Source organism: Gymnoscopelus braueri (genome assembly GCF_963280865.1).
Source record: "Gymnoscopelus braueri genome assembly, chromosome: 2".
Classification (NCBI taxonomy): Eukaryota; Metazoa; Chordata; class Actinopteri; order Myctophiformes; family Myctophidae; genus Gymnoscopelus; species Gymnoscopelus braueri.
The window spans coordinates 16,994,528-17,018,870 of NC_137604.1; the positions used below are offsets into that span (position 1 = coordinate 16,994,528).

General features: G+C 39.5%; 1 protein-coding gene across 2 annotated transcripts; it reads right to left on the reverse strand.

Annotated features, from left to right (window-relative positions):
• Positions 1-1,433: 1,433 nt before the first annotated feature.
• LOC308078868 (uncharacterized protein) lies at positions 1,434-22,642 on the reverse strand. Of its 2 annotated transcripts, XM_080420211.1 has the most exons (5): positions 22,085-22,642; positions 17,416-17,823; positions 16,148-16,240; positions 12,799-12,852; positions 1,434-5,229 (listed from the first exon to the last, which is right to left on the reverse strand). In XM_080420211.1, the coding sequence occupies exons 1-5, from the start codon at positions 22,278-22,280 to the stop codon at positions 3,788-3,790; spliced, it is 2,193 nt and encodes a 730-aa protein (XP_080276337.1). In that variant the 5' UTR covers positions 22,281-22,642; the 3' UTR covers positions 1,434-3,787. The 2 variants fall into 2 exon arrangements, with proteins under 2 accessions (XP_080276337.1, XP_080276338.1); XM_080420212.1 differs by lacking the exon at positions 12,799-12,852 and having other exon boundaries at positions 3,602-5,229.
• Between the last annotated feature and the right edge of the window lie 1,701 nt (positions 22,643-24,343).

Below are 24,343 nucleotides of genomic sequence, written 5' to 3' on the forward strand. Positions count from 1 at the left end.
ACTGTTCCAATAAAGGCTTCTAGTTAAGGGATTCACATAACATCCATCCAATCCAATCCACTTTATTTATAGAGCACATTTAAAACAACAGTGTTGAACCAAAGTGCTGTACAGTCAGTAACAAAAGAAATACTAAAATATACAGCAAAACAATACACAATAAACAGGACAACATATAGACACAATGCCTGGTGGAAACAGCAAAACTCAGCCTGAATTTTCGAACGCCAGGGAGTACGAGTTTTCAAACGTGATTTAAACAGAAGCAGGGTTTGAGCGGCTGACAGCCATCAAATCATTGCAACATGCTAATTTCTTCATACAACTAGTGCATCTCATTCCTACAAGTTTATCCTGTTTATGATGCTTTTAAATTATTTTATCATACATGTCATTTACCTTGTACAAACATTGATTTGTAATACTTGAGACTGAAGCTGATATTTTATAACTTGTAAAAAAATATATAAAACTATATATTTTTTTAAGTTGTGTATTCTTAACATTCTATAAGAAAAAAGCTGATTGATTTTGATTGATCTACCTACAACAAACCTCAACAAAAAATGTCCAACCTAGGAATATTACATAGTTTGTCCAGATAGGAATAGATTGTCCTGATGAAGGTCTAAGGACCGAAACATTTCTTCTTTAACAATGTTTTACTTTTTATTCTTTATTAGTAATTTGACAAAAGGATAACACTAAAAAGGCAGGGGGAGGGCTTGTTTCCATTGTGGTCCAACACATAAAGTCACTAACTAGTCACTAAAATCTTTAAGGTGTGCGTCAGCCATCATGTTTTTAAACACGTAAATATGGCATTGTTTTGTAATCAGTCGTGTCTGACGAGACAAATTGGGTTCATTATGAAACTCCTGCATCAAAGGACAAAATGCACTTATTTTATTTTACCTGACAACAATGAATCAAGATTACAACGTAAGAAATGTTGTGTGTGTGAGTGTGTGTGTGTGTGTGTGTGTGTGTGTGTGTGTGTGTGTGTGTGTGTGTGTGTGTGTGTGTGTGTGTGTGTGTGTGTGTGTGTGTGTGTGGACTTGTGACCTCTTTTTGGCACCTTGGTACGCTGAGACAAATATGGTGTTCTAGATTCTCATGTTCTGTTATTGCAACATTAACCACAGACCCTTAGGAAGGAAAGGTAAGTGCATTTTATAGACATAGCACTTCCTGTGGGTCTAACTCAGCTAATTGAACACTTACGTCCTATATACTTAGTTGCCGGTCACAGGAGTACACCAGGTGTCTAAACTAGGCCCCCTCCTGTTTTCGCTCTACTACACTCAATATCTTCGCTGCAGCGAATATTAGTCCCAGCTGGGTTCATGTGGTTAGATTATGGTCAGAGTCAACAATACTTACATGTACTGTTCCAATAAAGGCTTCTAGTTAAGGGATTCACATAACATCCATCCAATCCAATCCACTTTATTTATAGAGCACATTTAAAGCAACAGTGTTGAACCAAAGTGCTGTACGGTCAGTAACAAAATAAATACTAAAATATACAGCAAAACGATACACAATAAACAGGACAACATATAGACACAATGCCTGGTGGAAACAGCAAAACTCAGTCTGAATTTTCGAACGCCAAGGAGTACGAGTTTTCAAACGTGATTTAAATAGAAGCAGGGGTTGAGACGCTCTAACATGGGATAGAAGCTCGTTCCACAGTTTGGGCGCTACAGCGGAAAATGATCTATCTCCCCGGGTCTTCAGTTTTGTTGGTGGGACCTTAAGAAGTGACTGGTCAGAAGACCTCTAGACCCTTGTAGAGTTATTGGGAGGTAGAAGCTCCGATATGTACAACAATGGTGCAAACCCATTTAAAGACTTCAAAACAAACATTAAAGTCTTAAACTGAATCCTGTAACTAACAGGGAGCCAGTGTAGGGAGGCAAGAATCGGGGAGATGTGATCATACTTCCGTACCCCTGTTAAGAGGCGAGCAGGGCCCGCGTTTTGGACTAACTGTAGTTGTGACAAGCAGGCTTGGCTAACGCCAACATACAGTAAAGTGTCATTACAGTAGTCGAGTTGGGTTGAGATAAAAGCATGGATAAGACGTTCAAAATCAGAAATGGTTACAGCAGACTTGAAAAATAGTAAAAGATATGTACATAAAAATAATAACCCCATGGATTAAAAATGAAATAAGAATATAAGTGATAAATTAGTAAATTTAAATAAAGAACCACATGGGTTTGCTTTCCCAAAATAAGCACTCTTACGGAAATAAAGGCATCTCTTTTTCTTTCCCTTTCTCTCTCCTCACCGCTCGTCTTACACCACACATAACAGCGGAAACTTCTAGTTTGTATTATTATGAATAGGATTAATGAAGAAACAAGTGCACTAAATAGGCATCATTTGGCATTTAAACAATACCACCAATACAAAACAATATCAAATGCAGAGTATAAAATTTACACCTGCATCGAATAGGGCCCCAAGTCTAATCACCCTGACTGGGTTTATTTTCCCAACAATGCTTATTACACGGCTTGGTTGAATGCTTGATTCTGATTGGTCAATCACTGAATTAATCGGTGTGTTATGTTTTAATAATGATCACTGAACTCAATCACAGACCGCTGTCTAATCAAAGGCTCAGAGTACCTGGCTTATATCAATCTACGTTGTAAAGAGCTTGAGTAAACATTGCTCTCAGGAATGTTTCTGAAAAGATTTGAAGTGAGAAATAGACAATGTAGTAACCGAATATTGATTCTATTTTATCAACACTTCCCGTTGTTTTCTGAGGCGACCGCGTTGCACTGGATGCACCTGGCATAAATTAATGGAATACTTTCATTATCATAAGCAATGAAAGTATTTGTTACTTTTGGGTCAATTTATTCATTTCTTTAGTAAGTAGCCGTGAAATAATTGTGATAATCAATGGGGAGAGGGTCATTATTGAGAAATAAACCCTAACAGGGGTTTATTTCTCAGTAATGACCTGCTCCTATTGATTATCCCTTGCTTAACAACATCAGAACCAGGGGTGCACATAACTTTTTAGGTCTAGTACTCAGAAGAGCACCTGAAGATGTGACTTGGTGCGCACCAAATAAATGGTCCCGTCCCGTCCCCCCGCCGTTTTGTCAACGGGGGGGGGGGGGATTCAGCACGCCGTTTGGTGAACCCCCCAAGGTTGGTGCCCTGTGCTGCGCTGCTTTTATCCGCCAGATTGGGACGTTCACGGCATATTTTGCGTGTCTGTGTGTCAGGATGCGAGGCAACACTCACACAATCACGTGCAGCATGCATCCCCTCCCCCTGCGCCTAATGGCTGTACATATGGGGCCGACGCGTGCTTTAGCGTGATTGTGTGAGTGTGGCTTCAGGAAGTAAATTCCTAGCCTCCATCTCCAGGCTTTTATTTTTTAGTTTTGCTAAAAATTAAAAGCTTGGAAATTCCTGTCCCAGCTGTTGGTACGCAAAAGCGCCTCGCGTCGTCTGATGTGCCGCGCATTATTTATTTTGGGTGCGCATGCGCACCAGTTATGTGCACCCCTGATCATAACATTTCAATGTCCCCTAAATGCAAAAGTCCCCCAAAAAATCTATTTAAAAGAAAACGTAGGGGGAAAAATGGTTTATTTCTAACCCTGAACATTTTAGAATGGCATTTAAGCAACTGCAAAAATAAATGATTATTATGGAAAGTGCTTTAGAACCTAAACACAACCAAAAGATTAAGATTAAGATTGCTCATCTGACCTACTCACTTGACTCCATCCTTTGTCATAAACTACAACTAATATTGTGTCTCTTCGTGGGTCTGCATGTGTCTTCTCACCTCAGACCTCTGACCAAAGCGTTTGTCACAAACTGTGCAACTAAAGCGTTTCACACCTGTATGGGTCCTCATGTGTGCCTCCAGATGCTGAATTTGCCTAAACGGTTTCTCACAAACTTTACAGTTAAAGGGTTTCTCACCTGTATGGGTCCTCATGTGTAAAGTCACATGCGTATTTCGCCTAAATTCTTTGCCACAAACTTTACAACTAAAGGGTTTCTCTCCTGTGTGAACCCTCATGTGTGTTCTCAGGTCACTCATCGCAAAATAGCCTAGGCCACACACTGTGCAAGTAAAGCTTTTCTCACCTATATGACTCTTAATGTGTCTCTGCAGATGTGAAGTCTGACCAAATTTTTGGTCACAAATTTCACAAGCATATGGTTTCTCAGCTGTATGGGTCCTCATGTGTGTCTTCATATGTACATTTTGACTAAATTGTCTGTAACAAATTGTACAAATATAGGGTTTCATACCTGTATGGGTCCTTATGTGTCTCTTAAGACTTATCTTTTGATTAAATCGTTTGTCACAAAGAGTACAACTAAAGGGTTTCTCTCCTGTATGAGTCCTTATGTGTGCTTTCAACTCATTCAGCCGAGTATAGCTTTTAGCACAAATTGCACAAGTATAGGGTTTCTCACCTGTGTGAATCCTCATGTGTGTTTTCAGATCACCTGCATGAACACAGCCCTTGCCACAAACTGTACACAGATAGGGCTTTTCCCCTGTATGGATCGTCATGTGTTGCTTAAGGTAATATCTTTGACGAAAGGTGGCGCCACAATCTTCACAACTAAAGGGTTTCTCACCTGAGTGAGTCCTCATGTGTGTCTTCAGATCCCCTTTTTGGCAAAGGGCCAGGCCACAAATTGTACAAGAAAAGGGTTTAACCCCTGTATGGATCATCTTGTGACACTTGAGGTGATTACTTTGACTAAAGCTAGCACCACATTCTGCACAAATGAAGTGTTTCTTCCCTGTCTGACCCCTCATGGATGACGATGTTAGGTCCTGGGAGAGCTTATTGCTCGAAGACAATGTTTGTCCTTCCACATGTGTCTCGTTTGATTTTTCATTGTCTTCGGTATCAGATTTAAAACATGGCGAAGGGAGGAGCTGTACGTCACTAGTTGGTTGTGATGCTTCACAGTCCTCTACATCAGATCGTGTTTGCATGTGTTCAGTTGAGGTGCTGGCTAGGTGCTCTCTGTTTTCATCATAATCTAAACGTTTCAGTACTACTAACGTAAACGTTGACCCATCGACCAGCTCTGGTTTATGAAGCGGCTCCTTCTGTTCTCCTTTAATCTGTGGAGGCTCTCGTTCCTCCAGACTGGGGTTCCTCCTCTGCTGTTCAAAGGAAGCCTCCTCGTTATACACAGGGAGATGCGGGAAGTCTAGACAAAAGATGAAATGAGAGTAAACCATTAAATGTTTGAACGTTACATTTTTCTATGTGTTTCCTCTGTGTTTGGAGTGCTATTGGCTCCACATCTGTCCTTTACATTGACTTAACTTTAAACCATTGTACTATTGTCAACTTTATTTATTTACTTATTAATCTGCTGAGGTTTTTTTTTTTACCTGTACTACAGCCAACTTTATTTTTTCTCATCTTTATTCTTCTTATTTTTTATAACATCTGGTATTATCTTTATTATTATCTTGCTGTTATATTTTATTGTTGCCGTTAGAACAGGCGTATGGAACATGCCACACCAACATTTTGCTGCTTGTACATGAGTGAGTGACAAATAAAATGAATTTTGAAACCATGGGTCGATCCTTGACTCTCAAAGGACATTTGTTATCAGCTCCTGCAACCATAGACCATATTCACACGGCGGCCATATTGGAATTTAACATTGAAAGTGCCGCCACCCGGGGTGGCTACTTTCATTGACTTCATAGAAACATGGCCGCCGTGTGAATATGGTCTATTCTAAGGCAGTACCGTACAAAAACTCTGCTAACACAAAAAGCCTGTGGTGGGCTTGTTTCCATTATGGTCCATTGTACTTGCTTCACCTTTGTACTAAAATCCTTTGTAGCTATTACAATGTATATCACAATACATAGGCCTTTCACAATGATTACAAAATTGTCTAATCGCAATTATTTGAGATAAACGCAATTATTTTGCAGAATTGTCATAATCGTTTCCATTTTCATACGTTTTCAAGTATATATAAAAAAGGCTTTATTAGCAGATCTACACGCTTGTAGATCAGCTATTTCTGCTATTTAAAAACAAATTATTAAAGTATACAATTATTGAATATGTCAGTAATTTCTTTGTATATTTAAGTTATTTGTCATATCTGCCCTGTGCAATTTTTTATTACAATGCCTAAAAGGTAAACAGAACATTTATTTGTATTCATATGTTCTAATGACAAAAACACAATTAAATTGTTAATCGCAATTATTTGTATGACAGTTAATCCCCAACTAAAATGTTGTAATCATGACAGCCCTAACAATACATGATCAGCACTTCATTTACTCAACTTCCTTACAGGTTGATTTTATCCTCAAATAATAGGATGGACTGACTACAATGATTAAAAATAAACTAGAAAAAGTGCTCCTCGGAGCACAGGTCTCCGCCAGGTCAGGTAGGTTAGTGTGGGCCAGCAATGTTTGGAATTCTCCAATCAGGCTGGAATGTGAAAAATCGGACGGATCGGACGGCTCCGTCTTGATCACTTGACTAAAGAGATATGTAGCGATTTGCGTGATGTTTGGACAACATTTGTAAGGGACAGGTCGATTTTTAAAGAAGGGTACCCCTGGAGAAAATGTATGTGCCCTGATCTAAAATGGCATGACCATCCCTTTGACAAAAAAAAACAAATAATGACCCTCCCCAAGTGATTGGGGGGGCCCTCCCTTTGACAAAAAAAAAACAAATAATGACCCTCCCCAAGTGATGGGGGCGGCCATAGCTGAGTGGTTAGTGAGCCCGCCTAGGGAGCCAGAGGCCCTGGTTGCCCCAGGTACGATTCCAGGCCACGCCAGCAAATGTGTCGATGAAATGAAATTTGTCCCTGAGCAAGACTCTTAACCCCTAATTGCTCACAGGCCCTCATTGGAAACAAGCCCGCAAGGACTTTCATGAACGTCCTGTTAAAAGGAATTATAAAAAAAAAAAAAAGATGAACCCTCCCGGCCTAGGAGTGTCACGATATATTGTCCCACGATATAGCCTATCATGGTTTTAAAATGTGACGATAGGTATTGTCATGATGTCATACTGTATCGTAATATTTTTTTTCACTTTCAGTTTAAAGCACTGCAGAGAGGTGTTGTGTGTCAGCTGATGCTCGTTGACACTCGTTAATCAAAGCAATTATGCCTCTGCACTCTCAAATAGGCCTACATCTAATCTAAGATGGTTTACATGGTATTATACTGTATCTGGTATTATAGATTTTTTTGAGCTGTTGGAAATAACTAGGCTGCACTTGGTTGGTAAAGTCCAGATGACAAGAATATGAGGTTTGTGGAATTTATAGTCATGCAGTGTTATATTATATTATATTTGTTATATTAGTGTCTATCTGTCCTCTGAAACAATAGGTTTATTGTTAGTGAGAACTTCACTTCTCCCTTAAGCTTGCACAAATGTATTTATTTGTGTGTACAAAGCACTTTGTAATTGTTTTTTAAAGTGCTTTATAAAGTTAGTTTAAACTAAAGATGATGGCCAATGTTGATGATACATGAGAAAAGAACATTAATAATGTATCATATCGATATCATATGCCCAACATCATGTATTGTATCGTGAAATTAGTGTATCTTGACACCCCTAACCCTCCCCATCATCCCGTCCGATGTTTTGCTTTCCACATTGATTAGAACATTACTGTAGTCAGTCTTGCTAAATGCACAGTGTAGTATCTGTATTGGTAGCAGAATGGATAGTGTTCTCAACTTAGATGTGGGAAACCCATTGAATCCTGGTCAGATTGAAGAAAGCTGAGTATTTGGTATCCAGTAGTCAGAGCTGGCCCTGAGGAATTTGATGCCTATAGGCAGCATTTTACCTGGTGCCCCCCCCCCCCATAGCCTATTACTCACTGCCAATCACGTAGATCTACGCGAACCTATTTAAAGCCGCCACGTGCCAATCGCGTAGATCTACGTGAACTAAGACCCAAAAACCAAGGAGATATGATTTTTCTAAGATCTAAACTCCTATCCACTTCCCGTTAACTTAAAACTTAAAAATTCTGTATCTCGGCTCCTGAGTACTTTTTTTTTTTCAATGAAAAACTCTGGCACTGGCTAAAAAAATATGAAAATACCTCTGGCAGTTAATGGGTTAATAATAAATAAGGCTATTTCACAAACACAAATAACTAGGACACCGTGTAAATTACAAAAGCCAAATTACAATTTACAATTTTGGCATTTAGCAGATTTACAGTAAGCAAGATAAACTCAGTAATCTAGGATCATAGATAAACCAATGACCTATCATCAGTCTAAACATTATAATAATATCAAAAAATAAATAAATTATGTACATTGAAACTATACACACACTTAGGATGCCAGGTCAACAATGACCTGGCATCTGTCTAAATAAAATGCTATCTAAATTACATTTTAACGTTTGCATAAGACTGCATGGTCGTCAAGGCTAGAACATTTAAAACAAAACTATTATATATTAATATTAATGAATTTGTATTGGGTGTTATCTGAGTAGATAGAAAGGTGTTTATTATCTCCAGGAATAGAGAGAGAGAGAGGGAGAGAGAGAGAGGACCTCTGAAAGTCTTATTAAAGAAATGTAACTTAACGTGATGTACGGCACGTCATTGCCATTCACGTGGCCGTTGCATGTGCATTTTGCACGCATATTCGCGTCATGTACTTTCTGTACCATGAAATTATAAACCGGTTTCTGCACATACCTAGGGATGTATGCAGCACTCCTTAAATTATCTGGAATGTACCCTTCTAACAATACAGGTCGAGTTATTTGCATATTGAAACGGATTTGAAATGTCAAACATGTCAAGCCTCTGACGTTTTTACATGTAGTTCATCATGCAACACGTGTGTGTTCCGCCCTCAAATTCATCTTATGGAGGCCATCACCCCTGCCCGCACACACGCGTTAAAGTCTATTTAAGTTAATGTAAATATATATTAAGTTCTAAATAAAAACAGGTTTCACTCCCACTTTATGTTGCATCTCTTTTTCCCCGAAACAATATAATATCTATTCCAAGTTTTATTAGCCTTTGGTCGTGAGGTTAAACTGTAAACAAAATTCGTATTCTCTTCATTACAGGTGAGAGTCGGCTATTTACTTTATAAATGTTTAATCGTGTGAGGGACTCGCTTGCGCTGATCTTCAATTTGTAGATCAGCGCAAGGCTACTTTTATTTTTAGTACTTAAGTATATTTTGATGCCAATACTTTTTTTTAAAGCTTTGTCAGCTTGTAGATCTGTCCCTTTTGAAGAGTGTTGATGTATTCCGTCAGTTTCCGGTTGCCTTTTATGGTCTTAAATGGGACATGGAGCAATGCAAATGATTCTCCACGTGAACGCGCCTCTGACTGTCAGACAAAAATGAGGAAGACCGGCGATACACACATATAAGAGATTTACACACCGGTTGGCACGCACCGACGCACGTCCGTTTGTGCTTATCAAAAATACGCACCCCTTTAGTTACTTTATTGAGGCACTATTTACGAACATCTTAGTGAATCAGGCACAAATATGTATATTTTTCTATAATAAAAAATAAATAAAAAAGAATTTGACTGGGTCGTTCACACTCGCTGTGCGTTGATGGCTTGTTAACGACCGTCATTGGTTCTAAATAGAGTAGACCAAGGTGTTACTTGATTTGAATCCTTTGTATCCTTTGAAATAGAGAGGGGTCATTGACCACTGTTCTGCTGTACTAAAAAGGTATATAAAAAACGGACTATTTTATCAATTCAAAATTGCATGACCCTCCCTTGGATTCAAAGTAAAATTAGCTGACCCTCCCTTGGACTAAAATTAGAAAGGCCCTGGAGAAACTTTCCTCCAGGGACCCCCTTCTGTAAATTTCAACTGGTCCCTAAGAGTAATATAAAAATAATGTTTTGCAAAGTCGGCCTCCTGGTGGCGCTATAATAGTGCAGTGTTGAAAGGGTGGCATTAGTTCCTCAATGTAGTGCGAATGTGCGTGCAAAGTTTCACTGCAATTGGACGCTGCGTTCATGATTGAAACGGGCCACTCTTGCAAACTTTAGATGTCAATATGAATCACGTGTTGATCACAAGACTATAGAGATCATGTGTACCGATTTGCGTGAAATTTGGATAAAATCTGAAGGCATATAATATCCAAAAATGTGTTTGACATAAGTCGGCCTCCTGGTGGCGCTATAAAAGGCAGATGTGAAAAATGCAGGGCAAATGTTTTTCCTTGGCCTTTAGGGAGTGCGCATACAAAGTTTTACACAGATCGGTGCAGTTATAGGTAAAAACACGAATTGGCCTGTTATAGCGCCACCATGAGGCTGATTTGAAAATGTTCATGTTCTTCCTCGGCCTAGTTGGAATGTGCATGCGAAATTTCACTGAAATTGCACGCTGTCTTCATGATTTGAGGCATTTTGTTAAAAACTGAGCACTCGTGCAAACTTTGGAAGCCATTCTTAGCCAATCAGGATGGAATATGAGAAATCTGAAAGAGCAGTTTTGTTTAATGACTGTAGAGATACTGTGTACCGATTTGCATGATGTTTGGACAAAATCTGTAGGACTACTGTCAAAAAAAGTGTTTTGCAAAAAGCGTGTCAACGGTGTCGGAGATTATCTGTCCACCAACGGAGGGGGCGACAGACACACGGACGTATTATCAGTGAACGAAAATTGTGTTTGGCAATATTATCATCCTAAATGTAGCCTAACTTTATCATAATATAAAAAAAAGACTAGTTGCACGACCACAGCCACTGAGTGGCGCAATTGAGTTAGTGTTCTTAGCGTATTTAAGTGGTTTAACATCAATCAATCGAACGTACCAACGACAGAGGTTGAGAATCAATGATGGACAGAGTAGAACCTGTATTTTTCTGCACATGGTCTGTCATTTTGAGCACTGAGTAGAGCTTTGAGTGGATGTACAGGTCACAGTGCTGTATTATTTTAACAAACTGCAGTCTTGCTCAAAACAAAAAGGACATTCCACAACACTGGAATGTCTGCTGTAGTGTGCCATGGATGTATTAAGGGAAACGTAGTGTACACATGCTCAAAAAGAACTCAAAAACCAGTCTGTGCTTATGCCACAATAAGCAGGTGATGAATATCAGTGTAACACTGAGACCCTGCTACATTGGTACAAGATTAACATTTTCCATTATAAATTTGAATTAGCCAATTCTATGAAAGCGATTATCAATTTAGGGATGTTTTGTTTCTGCTTTTCTGCTATCAATTCCCTGTTTCAGTTCCATAATGGGAAAAAAATAGGTCAAATGTTTCGATGAAGAGGAAGAAGCCAGCACCGCAACAATGTCCTTTATAAATGCATTCGCCTCACCAAGACACTAACACAAACAGACACGCAGTAGTGTAAAGTAACTAAGTACATGTACTCAAGTACTGTACTTAAGTAAAATGTTGAGGTATTTTTTACTTTACTTGAGTATTTCCAATTTTCAATACTTTTACTTCTACTCCACTACATCTCAGAGGCAAATATTGTACTTTTACTCCACTACAAGTATATGAAAACTTTAGTTACTAGTCACTAGCCTCTGACAAAGGCCTTCTGAAGATACCCGCATCCAATCTCAAAACAAAGGGTGACCGGGCCTTTGCAGTGGTTGCTCCCACACTGTGGAACGCCCTTCCCTTGGCATTAAAAAATGCTGAGTCTGTTGAAGGTTTTAAGAGCATGCTTAAAATTTGTTTCGTAAGCACTTTGTCCTATGAAGTTTTACCTAACGGTCAATGCTTTGTTTTTTATCCTTGTTGTATTGTATTTTGAACTATTTTGAACTATAATACCCTGTTTGTATCTTGTTAATTTTGTGTATATTGTGTTCCATTGTACAGCACTTTGTAACACTGTTTCGAAAGGTGCTTTATAAATCAAATTTACTTACTTAGTTACTAGTATATTTTGATTATTATTACAAAACACACATTAACCACTTCAGCCCTATTTGAAAATAGCAGATCTACAAGCTCACAATGATTGTGAGTTTGTAGATCTGCTATTTTCATTTACATTTGAAAACTTCCAAAATGGGACATTCTGCATAATGAGTACTTTCTACTTTTGGTTCTTTAAGTACATTCTGATACCAACACTTTAGTACTTTTAGTAAATTTAGAATTCCGGACTTTTACTTTTAACAGAGTATTTCTACATTGCGGTATTTATACTTTTACTTAAGTAAAACATTTGAATACCTTTTCCACCACTGCAGACACGCTTAAGCTAGTCAGCCTTCATCAGCGCTTGTCAAACACTGATGAAGGCTGACTAGCTGAAACTAGCAATGGATAATATATGAATGGATATACAGTACAATCTATCAACAGTGAATATGAATGAGTGCACAGTAATTGTCTCACAACTAGGGAACAGAATCAGTTCATTTGGAACCGTTTCCGGAACCGGTTTTATCACACTGGTATGTGGCCTTCACATCTGCTATACAATTACAATACCAGTGGTTCTCAAACTTTTCAATTTCAAGGACCACCATAGCGGGTCCATTTGGTTCCATTTGTACACTCTCAGACCCAGTTACAGACCTGTAAGGATCCATTTGGAACCCCCTCAAATGACCCAAAGGGTCCCTGTGCCCAACTTTGAGAACCAGAGGGGTATATACAGTATAGGAATATATCCACGAGTTTCCTGTTGCCAGTCATTCAATTCATTTGAGAGATCCGTGTCAGTCAATAATAACGTGGAAACACAACCTGACAGGCGCCTGCAGTAACTTCTTAGTCGAGCTTGGGCGGCCAATCGCGGTCCTGGATTCACAGAGATTTCAAAGAAATCAGAGTCAGAAACAGAGTTAACAATGTGACTCTGACCAAGTCTCCATCGCCATTTCTAGCTAGGCTGTGATCATCTTGTTGTTATAATGTTACTGAAATGATAAAGTAACATCGGGTCAGGGGCTGTGTTATTAACGTATGTGTGTGTAAGTAGGCCTATGTACTTTTGTTTTATTTTCATTAGCGACACTTTGTCAACTTTTAGATCTGTTCTTTTCTCCTATATTATCTTGTAATGTTACCGAGTCAAACAAGGTAACGGGGCTGTTGTGTTTTTCCCGTCGTTTTGGTGCCTACATTAATTCCTATGTAGGCCTAACTTACGTTGCCTGATATCATCTAATTTACAGGCCATCAATGTGATTACTGGACTGCCTTTATTGTAATGTTACTCAAGACAGTGTCTGAGGATATCATCTGAACCATAACGTTACAGACCATCGATGCGATTAAGGCGGATACAGGTCGAGTGGGCACCATGTATTTCTGGCCTACACTGCTGTTATAAATGTATGCTTTGGAAAATGGTTGGATGTAATGTAAAGTATATATGATTTGAACATTCATGGGATGTTTCAGCCTCACAGGCCGAAACGTCCGGTTAATGAGTTGCTGTTGGGGACGATAAGACTTGAAAACAAGATCCTAAACGGATGAAAGTGAGTGCTGGTATTCTTTTCAAATAAACTGTTTCTGCCTCAAACCGTGCACCCAATATTTTTGTACCTCAAACTACTCGTCTGATGAGTGCTTGCTTCTTTCTTTTTCTATACATCATTATCAGACCTAAATGTACAGATTAGGCTACTGGACTACCGTTATATCATCTTGTAATGTTCCTCAGTGATAACGTTCAGGGAGTGTCGGCATACACAACAGTACGCAACACTGGTGGGTTAATAAATACACAAAGTATAACTCCAACTTTATCAGCAGCCCACGTTGATCTCCGCTGATTTTTTTATAACGTAATGTTACATAACGGTTATTTTTTTTACAGCCATGTAATAACATTCCCCCTCCCCAACTGTATCATGACTGCATTTTGTAACTAACAAGACGCAGATTTGAGTTCATTTTATTTTTGTTAGATTTGAAACTACCTCAAAAGGTGTATGGAATTGTATTTTATATTATGCTATACATATCATTGCTGTCAGGCAGAAACCTCTCATCTCCATTTTTTAACTAGATCTAGATCTACAAGCTCAAAAGCTTGTAGATCTGCTACTTTGCTATTTTAGAATTTTAATGCTGAAAAGTAGGTTTTGGACAGGTTTCCACCCGATAGAGACAATATATTTTATACTTATATATTTTTATTTCTATTTGTAATAAAATGTCATTGACATGACAAGGTGTTCTTCATTTTACAGTATACAGTATATTATTCATTCATATCAGTCATTGTATTCCAGTGGGGCAAGGCAGCCTACAGTAAGTCTCAAACAAAATAGATTGCTTCACACATCACAATCAAGTTATAATGTTATATAATATGAATATTATTTCATTGCTCAATGATGGGTTATTGACAGAAAGTCATGTCCCATATAACAGGGTTTCCAATGCCACCTAGTGGCTCAAACATTTAAATATCCTTGCAAGTGTGAACACATTTTAAATGCAAGTAAGTTGGAATTAAAAAGTAAAACGCGCAGGAAAATAAAAGCCTGGAGATCGAGGCTAGTTGGATAATGATGACAAAATGTATTTATTACATAACTAAAAGAGTTATGGTAGAGTTGGGGAAACAAGAGTTCATCATATTATCTATGATTTGAATATTACACCCTTTCTTATTACATTATATACAGTGTGCAAAATATAATGTACCAGTAGAATCTATGCGATTTTTGTCAGAGTCGCTTAAACAGAGCTAACGTTAATCAATGATAAATTACCGTTGGATATGACGGTAAAAACAATTCACCTGGGGAACGAGAATGCATTTAGCTGTTTGTCAGAAAGAAACCCATGGATGCACTAAAAACACCAAGTCAGCCAGAGAAAGCTCTCATTCCGCAACGACAATGACTGCTTTCATCTCAAGTTAATTTGACTGCCTTATCTGGATGATAAATGCCTAATCATAGCATATGTTACCCCTGAAATTATAGAGTCGGCAACAAGCATCATTGAACAAAGTAGGCTAGTGGTGCGAGATATCTATTAATTATTTTATCTCACGTCAATTTGAACATCATATTCACCTGTTTCCTAGGCTGTGTGTTTTCCACTTCCTGTCGATTTGATCCAATGAAATCCAATGAAACTGGTCAGATGACCAATGATATCCAATGAAATCGACAGGAAGTGGAAAACACAGCCTAGGAAACAGGTGAATACTCTTGTATACATTGCATCTGTCATTTGGATGTTACAACCGACGTTATTGTACAGTACAGGCTACAGTATAGATTGAACAAAGTTGTGGCTCAGGGTGGAATCGATCCCGTTCTCCCAGTGTAGGCGGTTTTGCGTGATTGGCTGGCCGTTGGTTTTGTCGCACTGGGATCTCGACAAAGAGGCAATGTCTTTGGCGCAGAAAGGGTCAGGTAGTCTGCCTACTTCCCTACAACATCTCCCTCCAAAGAGCTGATTCAAATTAATGAATGGCTCTTGACACTATTCTTGAAACATTTTAACAACACATATCTTGTACGGGGGTCCCTGGCACAAAATATTATTTTCAGATGGAGGTCTGTGGACAATTATGTATTAATAAGACTGGAGCTGGCTACCGATTATTTTGTTAATTCCCCCCAATTTAAATCGTTTCATGTTTATATAATATAATTAAATGGTTTAGTTTGATTTAACTGTTGCACCACTACTTTTCCTAAACCTCTATCACAATGGCATGAGTATGTACTGTACCTGTCACCCTCTCCCTCTGTTGTTTACTGCCTCTTTCACACACTCTGTGTGTGTGTGTGTGCGTGCGTGTGATTTAAGAACTTAACCACTTGAAGCCCATATTCATCCATATTCTGGTTCATTAGACAAAAGAATAGCAGATCTACAAGCTCACAACGTGACGGTTGCGACGCGCTGTGAGCTTGTAGATCAGCTATTTATGGCGAATGGATTTGTTGTAGACGGGGGAAAAAAGCGGTCCAAGTACAGAGCCAAATCAGGTCCAGTTCTAGAGAGTTTAAGTGGTTAAAATAAATATCACCTAAATATACCTGACATTAGGAAGACTTTTTCTATTTTTTTTACTTTCCGTTCTATTTCTAATAATACTATCTATCCTCCTCCATACCTGAGGCAGTGAATCCTGGAAAGTCTTCCTCGTTGCCGTCCTCTTCAAACATCTGGAGGATCTGTTGGTGCTGTTCTCCGTCCATGGCTTCACCTGGACCACATTGGAGAGAGCAAAACAAACACATTATGAAACGTGTCCTGTGTCCCAAATGGAGTCAAACACTGAAATTCATACCACCTTGGGTAAAAATTTAAAATAAAAACTATGCCTTTAATATGTGGCCCAAATGCTGCACACTTAAGTCATTAACCCATTAAGACCTGAGGCCGCTTCTAGGTTTTTTTTTTTTTTTTCAAAAATAGCAGATCTGCCGCGCTATGAGCTTGTATATCTGCTATTTTTGAATAGCCAAAGAAATCTAAAGTGACACAGATGCGTTCGAGGTCTTAATGGATTAAGACCTGAGGCTCTACAAATGCCTTCTAAATCAGTAGTTCTCACACTTTTTCGTGCCAAGGACCCCCACGTTGATATATATATTTGGCCGTGGACCCCCATCTGAAAATGTTTTGTGCCAGGGACCCCCAGAAGAGAAGATTTGTGTTGAATAAAAACTTCACAAACACTTTTTCAAAAATGTAAAAAGAAATTGCAGATGTACAAGCTCGAAGTGCACAACACGGAGTGACTTGCTGTGAGCTTGTATATCTGCTATTTTTGAGAGCCACTGTTCTAAATCACTGTTCTAAATCCTAAGAGTTTTCTGAAAAACGTATGTTGCTACAGTATATATACACCGGTAGCTAAAATAAAAAATGACACAGAATTCATTGAATTTACCGTATATTTTCCCAGGTGTATCGGTAGTCGGAATTCTCTGATCGATATTTAGACTCTTGGAGAATCAAGAAGCAGGGTTTTTTGTTTTATGTAAATATCTTTTCCTATAAATCAACAAAGTGACACGATTTTTTAAATAATCGACTAAACTAGTTCGATTAAACCTTAACCCTGTAGTATACCTTGTTGTACTGTGTGGTGGCGTAACAAAAACAACAATATCATTTTTAAAGAGCGAAAACAGCCGATCTACCAGCTCACTGCACGTCGTGTGATGTTATGAGCTTGTGGAGCTGCTATGGGGGGGGGGGGGGGGGGGGGGTTATCCTGCACTGCGTTCAATTTATGGTAATTTTTCGATATATAGTGATATATTGGGATACGTATCATATCGAGGTCTGAGTGCATCCTCCCATGCTTATTCACCAATGTTTTTAGATTAGTAGCCTACTAATACAGTGATTGTTTTGGGTTTTTTTTTTTACCTGAAAGGTTATCGCTCCACTTCTCGATAAAGAGTGTGGCGGGATCTATTAATGTCAATGTCGGTGTGAACCCATCGTCATCCTCCTCTGGTGTTTGAGGTAGCACCTGCTGCTCCTCTATAAGCTCGGGTGGCTCTAGGTCCTCCTGGACCAGACTGGGGTCCCTCTCCTGCTGTTCCTCGTTAAGCTCTGGGGGCTCCGCTTCTTCCTGGACAAGACTGGGGTTCCTCTCCTGCTGTTCCTCGTTAAGCTCTGGAGGCTCCGCTTCTTCCTGGACCAGACTGCGGTTCCTCTGCTGCTGTTCCTCGTTAAGCTCCGGAGGCTCTGCTTCCTCCTGGACCAGACTGGGGTTCCTCGCCTGCAGTTCAGCGGAAACCACCGCTTTATAACCAGGGATAACTGTGAGATCTAGAAGAGAGGAGAGCGGAAGTAATGTCACTGATTTGCTTTGAAACGATTGAAGATGATGAAGTGTTTTATATTTATATCTGGGGCTGTATTATAGCGATTATTCTATAGATTACTTTTCAAAGTTTCAAACAATAGACACCAAACAGATTCTAAAAGATGATTTATAATCATCCAAATTGATTAAATCTGGTTAAAACTTAAGCCCTATTTTATACTTTGTTGTACAAAATTGTCGCAGGAAAACAGCTCATCTACAGTCCCAATGCATCGCAATATGGATATTGTACATGATTCATGGACATGGAGTATTAAGCAGTATATAATTGATATCATAAACTATATCATATTTTCCTATGCAGATTTGTTTTAATTACTTCATGTTGCAGCATGAATTCATACAGTATAGAGGATAAACAAGTGAAATAGAAGTGATGAAACTAAAACCTGGGTGGGGAGTGAGTGACTGGCCACTACTCACCCCTCCCCCAACACCACTGAAGTGCTCTTGAGCAAGGCAGTGAACTCCTGACCACTCCAGTGGAGCTGCTCAGTGACCAACAGTGACTAATGCCAAATTTCGTCTCCAACGGGCACAACAACAAAGGCAGCGGCAACAATGGACTGAGCTGAGACTGCAAGGGAAGACTGCGTGTCTCCGTGCTGCGGACCATTCTGTCTCTCATTCCGTGTTAAAAAAAATTGCCATAGATGAGCGTATTGTTGTCTTTACTTTGAAAGCGAGGTTGCAGGTTTTACCATCTAAACTTCATCTCTCCATCTGGTTTCCAGGCAATCATGCTCCTCACATCATGGTCATGAACAAATAGCTGAAACCATGTCCCACATCTTAAATGGGTGCCATGTACAGTATACAGGGGGGACTCTACAAGTAGGCATGACAGAATAGTGGGACTTGATATCAAAAGCTATCTCTTCCATTCAGGTCCTCCATCATGCTATATAAGCATTCTACTGTGAAGTGTGTAATGATGATTCTGTGGTCTCTAACATTTCAGCTACAGTAACACCCCTGATATCATTGTTGTTTATGAAAACAATAGGGAGGTGTTCATTCTCAAGGTCGGCTGTACTTTTGATTAGCTGAGGAAGCCTTTCTAACCAAAGTGCTAAAATATCATCTGCTAGAGCAGTTAGGCTACAGATGTAAACTTTTAGTTTTCATCTTTGGTAGCCTAGGGCACAAGTTGGTTGTGAGGGGCCTTCAAATGTCCGGCCTCTCCAAAAGGAGGGCCAAACAGTTAGCAAGGTACTGCTCAGTATCAGCTATTATAGGAAGCCGCTCAATTTGGATGACGTGTTGTTTCCTTCATCCATGATTGATGTCTGCTGTGTCTGACAAGTATGTCAATTGTATTGTATGTAACAATGTTCTGCCTTATAGGCACTTTATAACTGGCTGTTTTGCTATTGTCTGACTACACTGGCAGTGTTCATGTCCTTTGTACAAGGCATTCTTGTACTTCTGTTTATGTGGACATAAATAGATATATCGTGTGTGTGTGTGTGTGTGTGTGTGTGTGTGTGTGTGTGTGTGTGTGTGTGTGTGTGTGTGTGTGGCTGAAAATAAGCACCCTAGCTTAGCTACCTCCCTGGGTAAATAAAGGATGAAGACGGTACTAAAGTAAAGCTCATGGGGTCACCTAAACCAATAGGTTCCTTTTTCTTGGGGGGATGGATGTGCACATTAACGTTTATGGCAATCTGGCCATTACTTTTTAAGATGGATGGATGGATGGATGGATGGATGGATGAATGGATGGATAGATGGATCTATGTCAGACAGACAGACACAGTAGTGAAAACGAAAAGCTCCTTTGCAGAGGTATGAAACACCTTGTCCATCTTCCATCCATCCATCTTCATCCGCTTATCCAGAGTCGGGTCGTGTAGGTATCAGCTCAAGAAGAGAATCCCAGACTTCCCTTTTCCGGGCCACATTAGCTACTTCTAACTGGGGGATCCGGAGGCTTTCCAAGGCCAGCATGGAGATTTAATCCCCCTATCTGGTACTTGGTCTGCCCCATAGCCTCCAACACCTTGGGAAAAATGTATAAAGGATGTGAAACATTATACCCTGTCTCTCTAGACAAATCACCTGGTTTGTTGGCTTAGTAGTTCGTTCAAAGGTTATTTGAATTACATTTTAATACATGTAAAACGGTCCCTAACCAACTCCCAGCACCCAGAGGAAGGGCGACTTCACATGAAGTGCATTAACCCTTTAAGACCGGGAACGCATCAGTGTCATTTTAAGATTTATTTAGCTATTCAAAAATAGCAGATCTACAAGCTTAGCGTGGTGCGCTATGAACTTGTAGATCTGCTATCTTTTTTTAAATCATGAAAATTTGAGCAAATCTTTGAATGTAGATATTTTAAAGAGAACATTTTTAACTCTTGTTACAATTTCTGGGGGTCCCTGGAACAACAACGGCCAAATACATATCATTTTTGGGAACCACTGATATCATAGCAACATAAGGGCCGGTCCCTTCAAGGCCACCCCCCGGCCCTGCTCCGTTTTTCTCACTTACTGTAACATCAATATCACTTCAGTTTAACCTCTTAGAGTGACTGACCCTCTATACTGTACGTAGTAAAACAGACCCGAGTTGCACTGTACTTTGTGTGTTCTTTTTTGATCTACACCAAATCTCCTTGCAAAAAAATTGCAGATCTACAAGCTCACAACGCGGCACGTTGCGACATGTTTTGTGCACATACCGTAAAATGAAATAAATGTAACGTGCTATAAAGTAACACAATGTAATTCAGGGGTGCCATGGACATACCTGCCAACCCTCCTGGATTCTGCAGGAGACTCCCGACCTTTTATCTGACCATTTCTCCTTCACAACTCCTTTTCCTCCACCCTTTTTTGCGTGGCAAGTTGGCAACCCATGTGTGAAAGGCCCAACCATATAAGACCTCCCCTCACACTGATATGCAGCCACAGCCATTGAAGTTCATTTGCGTAGTTCTTTGGGTTTTTGATATGCAAATCAACATGTCAGTATTCCCATTCTGAGAGAATGGGAATGTTACTCTTGTACTGTCGCTTTATGTATATTATGTCTGGATAAACTCCAGTTCCACATTCATGTACACATACACTCCATGTATCTAAGTGATACATTGTAATTGAATGCAATTATAAAGAGATTGTCACTTTTAAGTAATTAGTTATTAAACATGGCTCTTTTATTGCTTCACTCATCTCCCCAAATCCACCAGAATACTGGAAATTACATCTACTCTGTTCAAAAAGTTTTCCCCTAGAAGAAAAATCTCCCTTCATCTGACGGTCTGAGGTTGGCAGGTATACACGGCATGGATGAACACATTATTTACAGGGGTGCCCTGGGCCTAAGCATAGGGGGCTAAGGCTGAGCCACTGCCCTCTAGGGGTCTTTGAGTGGGTTCCAGTCAGAGCATCCCCAGGAAAATGAGCAACAGTTTAAACAATGATTCATCAACACTTGTAATTTTTCAGCTATGAGAAAATCGCCAATAGTTCAAACAGGTAATAAATATGAGAATAAACATAAGTCAAATCATTATTAGAATAAGTTGGGCTTTTGGAGGAGCACAAGCCCTGTAGTTTCCACTCATCTTTCCGTCTCCCTGGTGGTGACACCAAGTTATTTCCATTCTAGACCAGATCAGAAAACTCCAAAACGAGTTGATCCCAGTCTAGCCTCAAGCAAATTAGAGCAGTGTTCTGTTCTACACCTCACAATCTATAAGCTTCTTCACTTCTTCTTAACAGTTACATTTGTGTAATTCTTTTTTTTTTAAAAACATTGTATTCATGAAATGATTTTGGAAAATGTTTTAATGTATCAAACACTGAATATTTTTTTGAAAATCTTGTGAAATAATAATTTAAAAAAAAAATAAGGGGGACATTTACTCGCGACCAATCGGTCCGCGACCCACAAATGGGTCCCGAACCATTGTTTGGGAAACAGTGATACGATCACGTCTCTTGTGTGTGTGCGTGCACGTGCGGGGACCCGGGGGCCGGTGTATCCGGCTTTGGCTCTCAGTCAGGCTCAGTTTCGTCAGATGTAACAATGGACCCTCTTAGGTCTACTACAGGTGGTTTATAAACTTGTATATCAAGTCTAAGTTATTATGTGCGTCCTTGAAACTAAAAACAAACTAACCTGGCCTAACCATTGAGAAGGACTGGTGTAGTTAGTGAGTGTTCTGAATGTTGTGTGTACTACCATACCTGCTCTGCGTAGTTTGATGAGAGGTGGTTTTAACAGTTGGTCCAGTAAGGCGCGCTGGCGCTCGATCTCCTGTCTGCACCGTGACGTCTCGTCCTCGTACTGAATTAGAAGACCCTCCACGGCCCCGCAGATCTCCTCAGCGGCCAGCGAGAGACGAGAGGTCACCACAGACCTCAGTGTTTCTATAGACATCATAACAACACGGCCCTACAAAGCACTATAAAGTGCAGTAACTACGGGCAAAAAAAAGTAACTGGTAAATGGCGGTTTAAATGAGATATATAAGAGGCATATAAGTGATATTACTAATTGTATATCTGTTCTTGAGGTACACACAAATACGTCGGTGTGTCCAAAAACGAAGTTACTGCACTTTGTAGTGCCGTCTGAAACTCTGAATGCGTGTTAAAAAAAAGAGCAACACATACAAGCTAGCTCGTGTTGTGCAAAACTCTGTGGTGTTACGAAAAAGAAAGAGTCGCGGCAGTTTGACGTCAACAACGTGATAGACCGGTAATAACCTCTATGGTAATAACCAGAGTGGTAATAACTAACTAACTAACTACACGTGTCAAAGTCTCTCTGATAGTTTTTGCCTTAAAAACGTACTGTACCTGTGTTGCCAGATTTTGTGTGAGAAATCAGGTCTATGAAAACAAGCCCAAAAGAAGCCACATGAGCACTCTAAGGCGGTTGCACACACCCTGTGTGCAAAGGCCTTTAACCTATCAATGGCTATTTGAAAATAGCCGATCAACAAGCTCTAAGCTTATAGAAGAAAAACCTTGGAAAAAAGTATGTTTTTGTATGGGGGTCTCTGGCACAAAATATTTTCAGAAGGTTGGGTCTAAATATATATTAATTTGGGGGTCCTTTATATGACAATATTTAAGAACCACTGGTTTAAAACAACATTACGAAACAAACCCACAATAAGCAACTACACTTTAGAAACAAGCCCCAAAAAAAATGCAACTAAAGATATTTACAAGCAACTTTAAAGAAAAACAAGCCCAACGTTGCTTATAATAAGCAGACATGGCAACACTGGTAATGAAGGCGTTACTTCCTAGAAGTTCCTACTTCCCTGAAGTACTATAAATTCCCTCTGCTGTAGACCAGAGGCCTGCTACTAAGCAGTGTTGCCAGATTGTGAGAGAAATAAGCAACCGGGTCTAGGAAAACAAGCCCAAAAGAAGCAACTGGGAACTTTAGGCCATTATGAGCACTTGCCACTTTAAACATATATACTGTATACATGCTATATAACCTATACTGCATACAGGCTCACAACGCATTGTGAGCTTGCCTTGTAGATCTGCTATTTAAAAAAAAAAACTTGAAATAAAATGTGGAATACTTGGAAGATCTTTGAAACATTCTAACACCACAAATCTGGTTTCTGATGGGGGTTAGGGGACAAATATATATTAATTTGGGGATCCATGACATGAAAATATTTGAGAACCAAAGGTTAAAATAATTACAAAAATTGTGAAGCAAGCCCAAATAGGCAACTACACTTTAGAAACAAGCCCAAAAAAACGCAACCCGCAACTACCAATAGTTACAAGCAACTTCACAGAAAATAATAAGCCCAAAGTCGCTTATAATAAGCGGACATGGCAACACTGCTACTAAGTCTCGCGAGCCAGACTGTCGCCTCCAGAGACTATACCCAAACCAGTTTGTCAACTGCGTAGTAACAGTCACTGTCATTTATTTAAACAAAATGTTATAACTTAACAATAGTTTATATATATATATTTTTAAAAAATGAATGAGCAGACACACACAATGAAATACAAAATATACAGATACAATTTGAGACAGTATTCAAAATACTATATCTTTGTAAAACAAGTGTTTTAAGCAGGGACTTTGTCTGTCTGTCTGTTGACCCATTATAACAAGCAAAGTTGAAACCAGCTTACTGAATATTCAAGGTTTTAAGGTGTATGGTGTGTTTGATTTTCCACTTTTGAAATGGAATATCTCATCAATAGCAGCTACTCAGGGGGGGGGGGAGGATGACTATAGGCCCTGCACACTACACAGTGTCAATTCAGTAAAAGCTAAGATATGGCAAGGTCACCAGACTGACACCATCAATATCATATCAATGGCCAGCAAACACTCATTTCATGAGCTATAAGCTATTGCAAATGTGGCCAGTAAGGAAGTGTTTCTCCTGGGCTACTGTGGTAGTAGACATCGGCACCACCTACTTCCTGTTAGAATTGAAGCAGTTAGTTTGG

Coding starts and splice junctions, on each gene's coding strand:
- LOC308078868 (XM_080420211.1), bottom strand. CDS start 22,280: ATGATGTCTATAGAAACACTGAGGTCTGTGGTGACCTCTCGTCTCTCG. Junction 16,241..17,415: donor GTGGAGCGATAACCTTTCAG/GTAAAAAAAAAA, acceptor AATGTGGTCCAG/GTGAAGCCATGGACGGAGAA. Junction 12,853..16,147: donor TCCAGGATTCACTGCCTCAG/GTATGGAGGAGG, acceptor CTGTGAATCCAG/GACCGCGATTGGCCGCCCAA.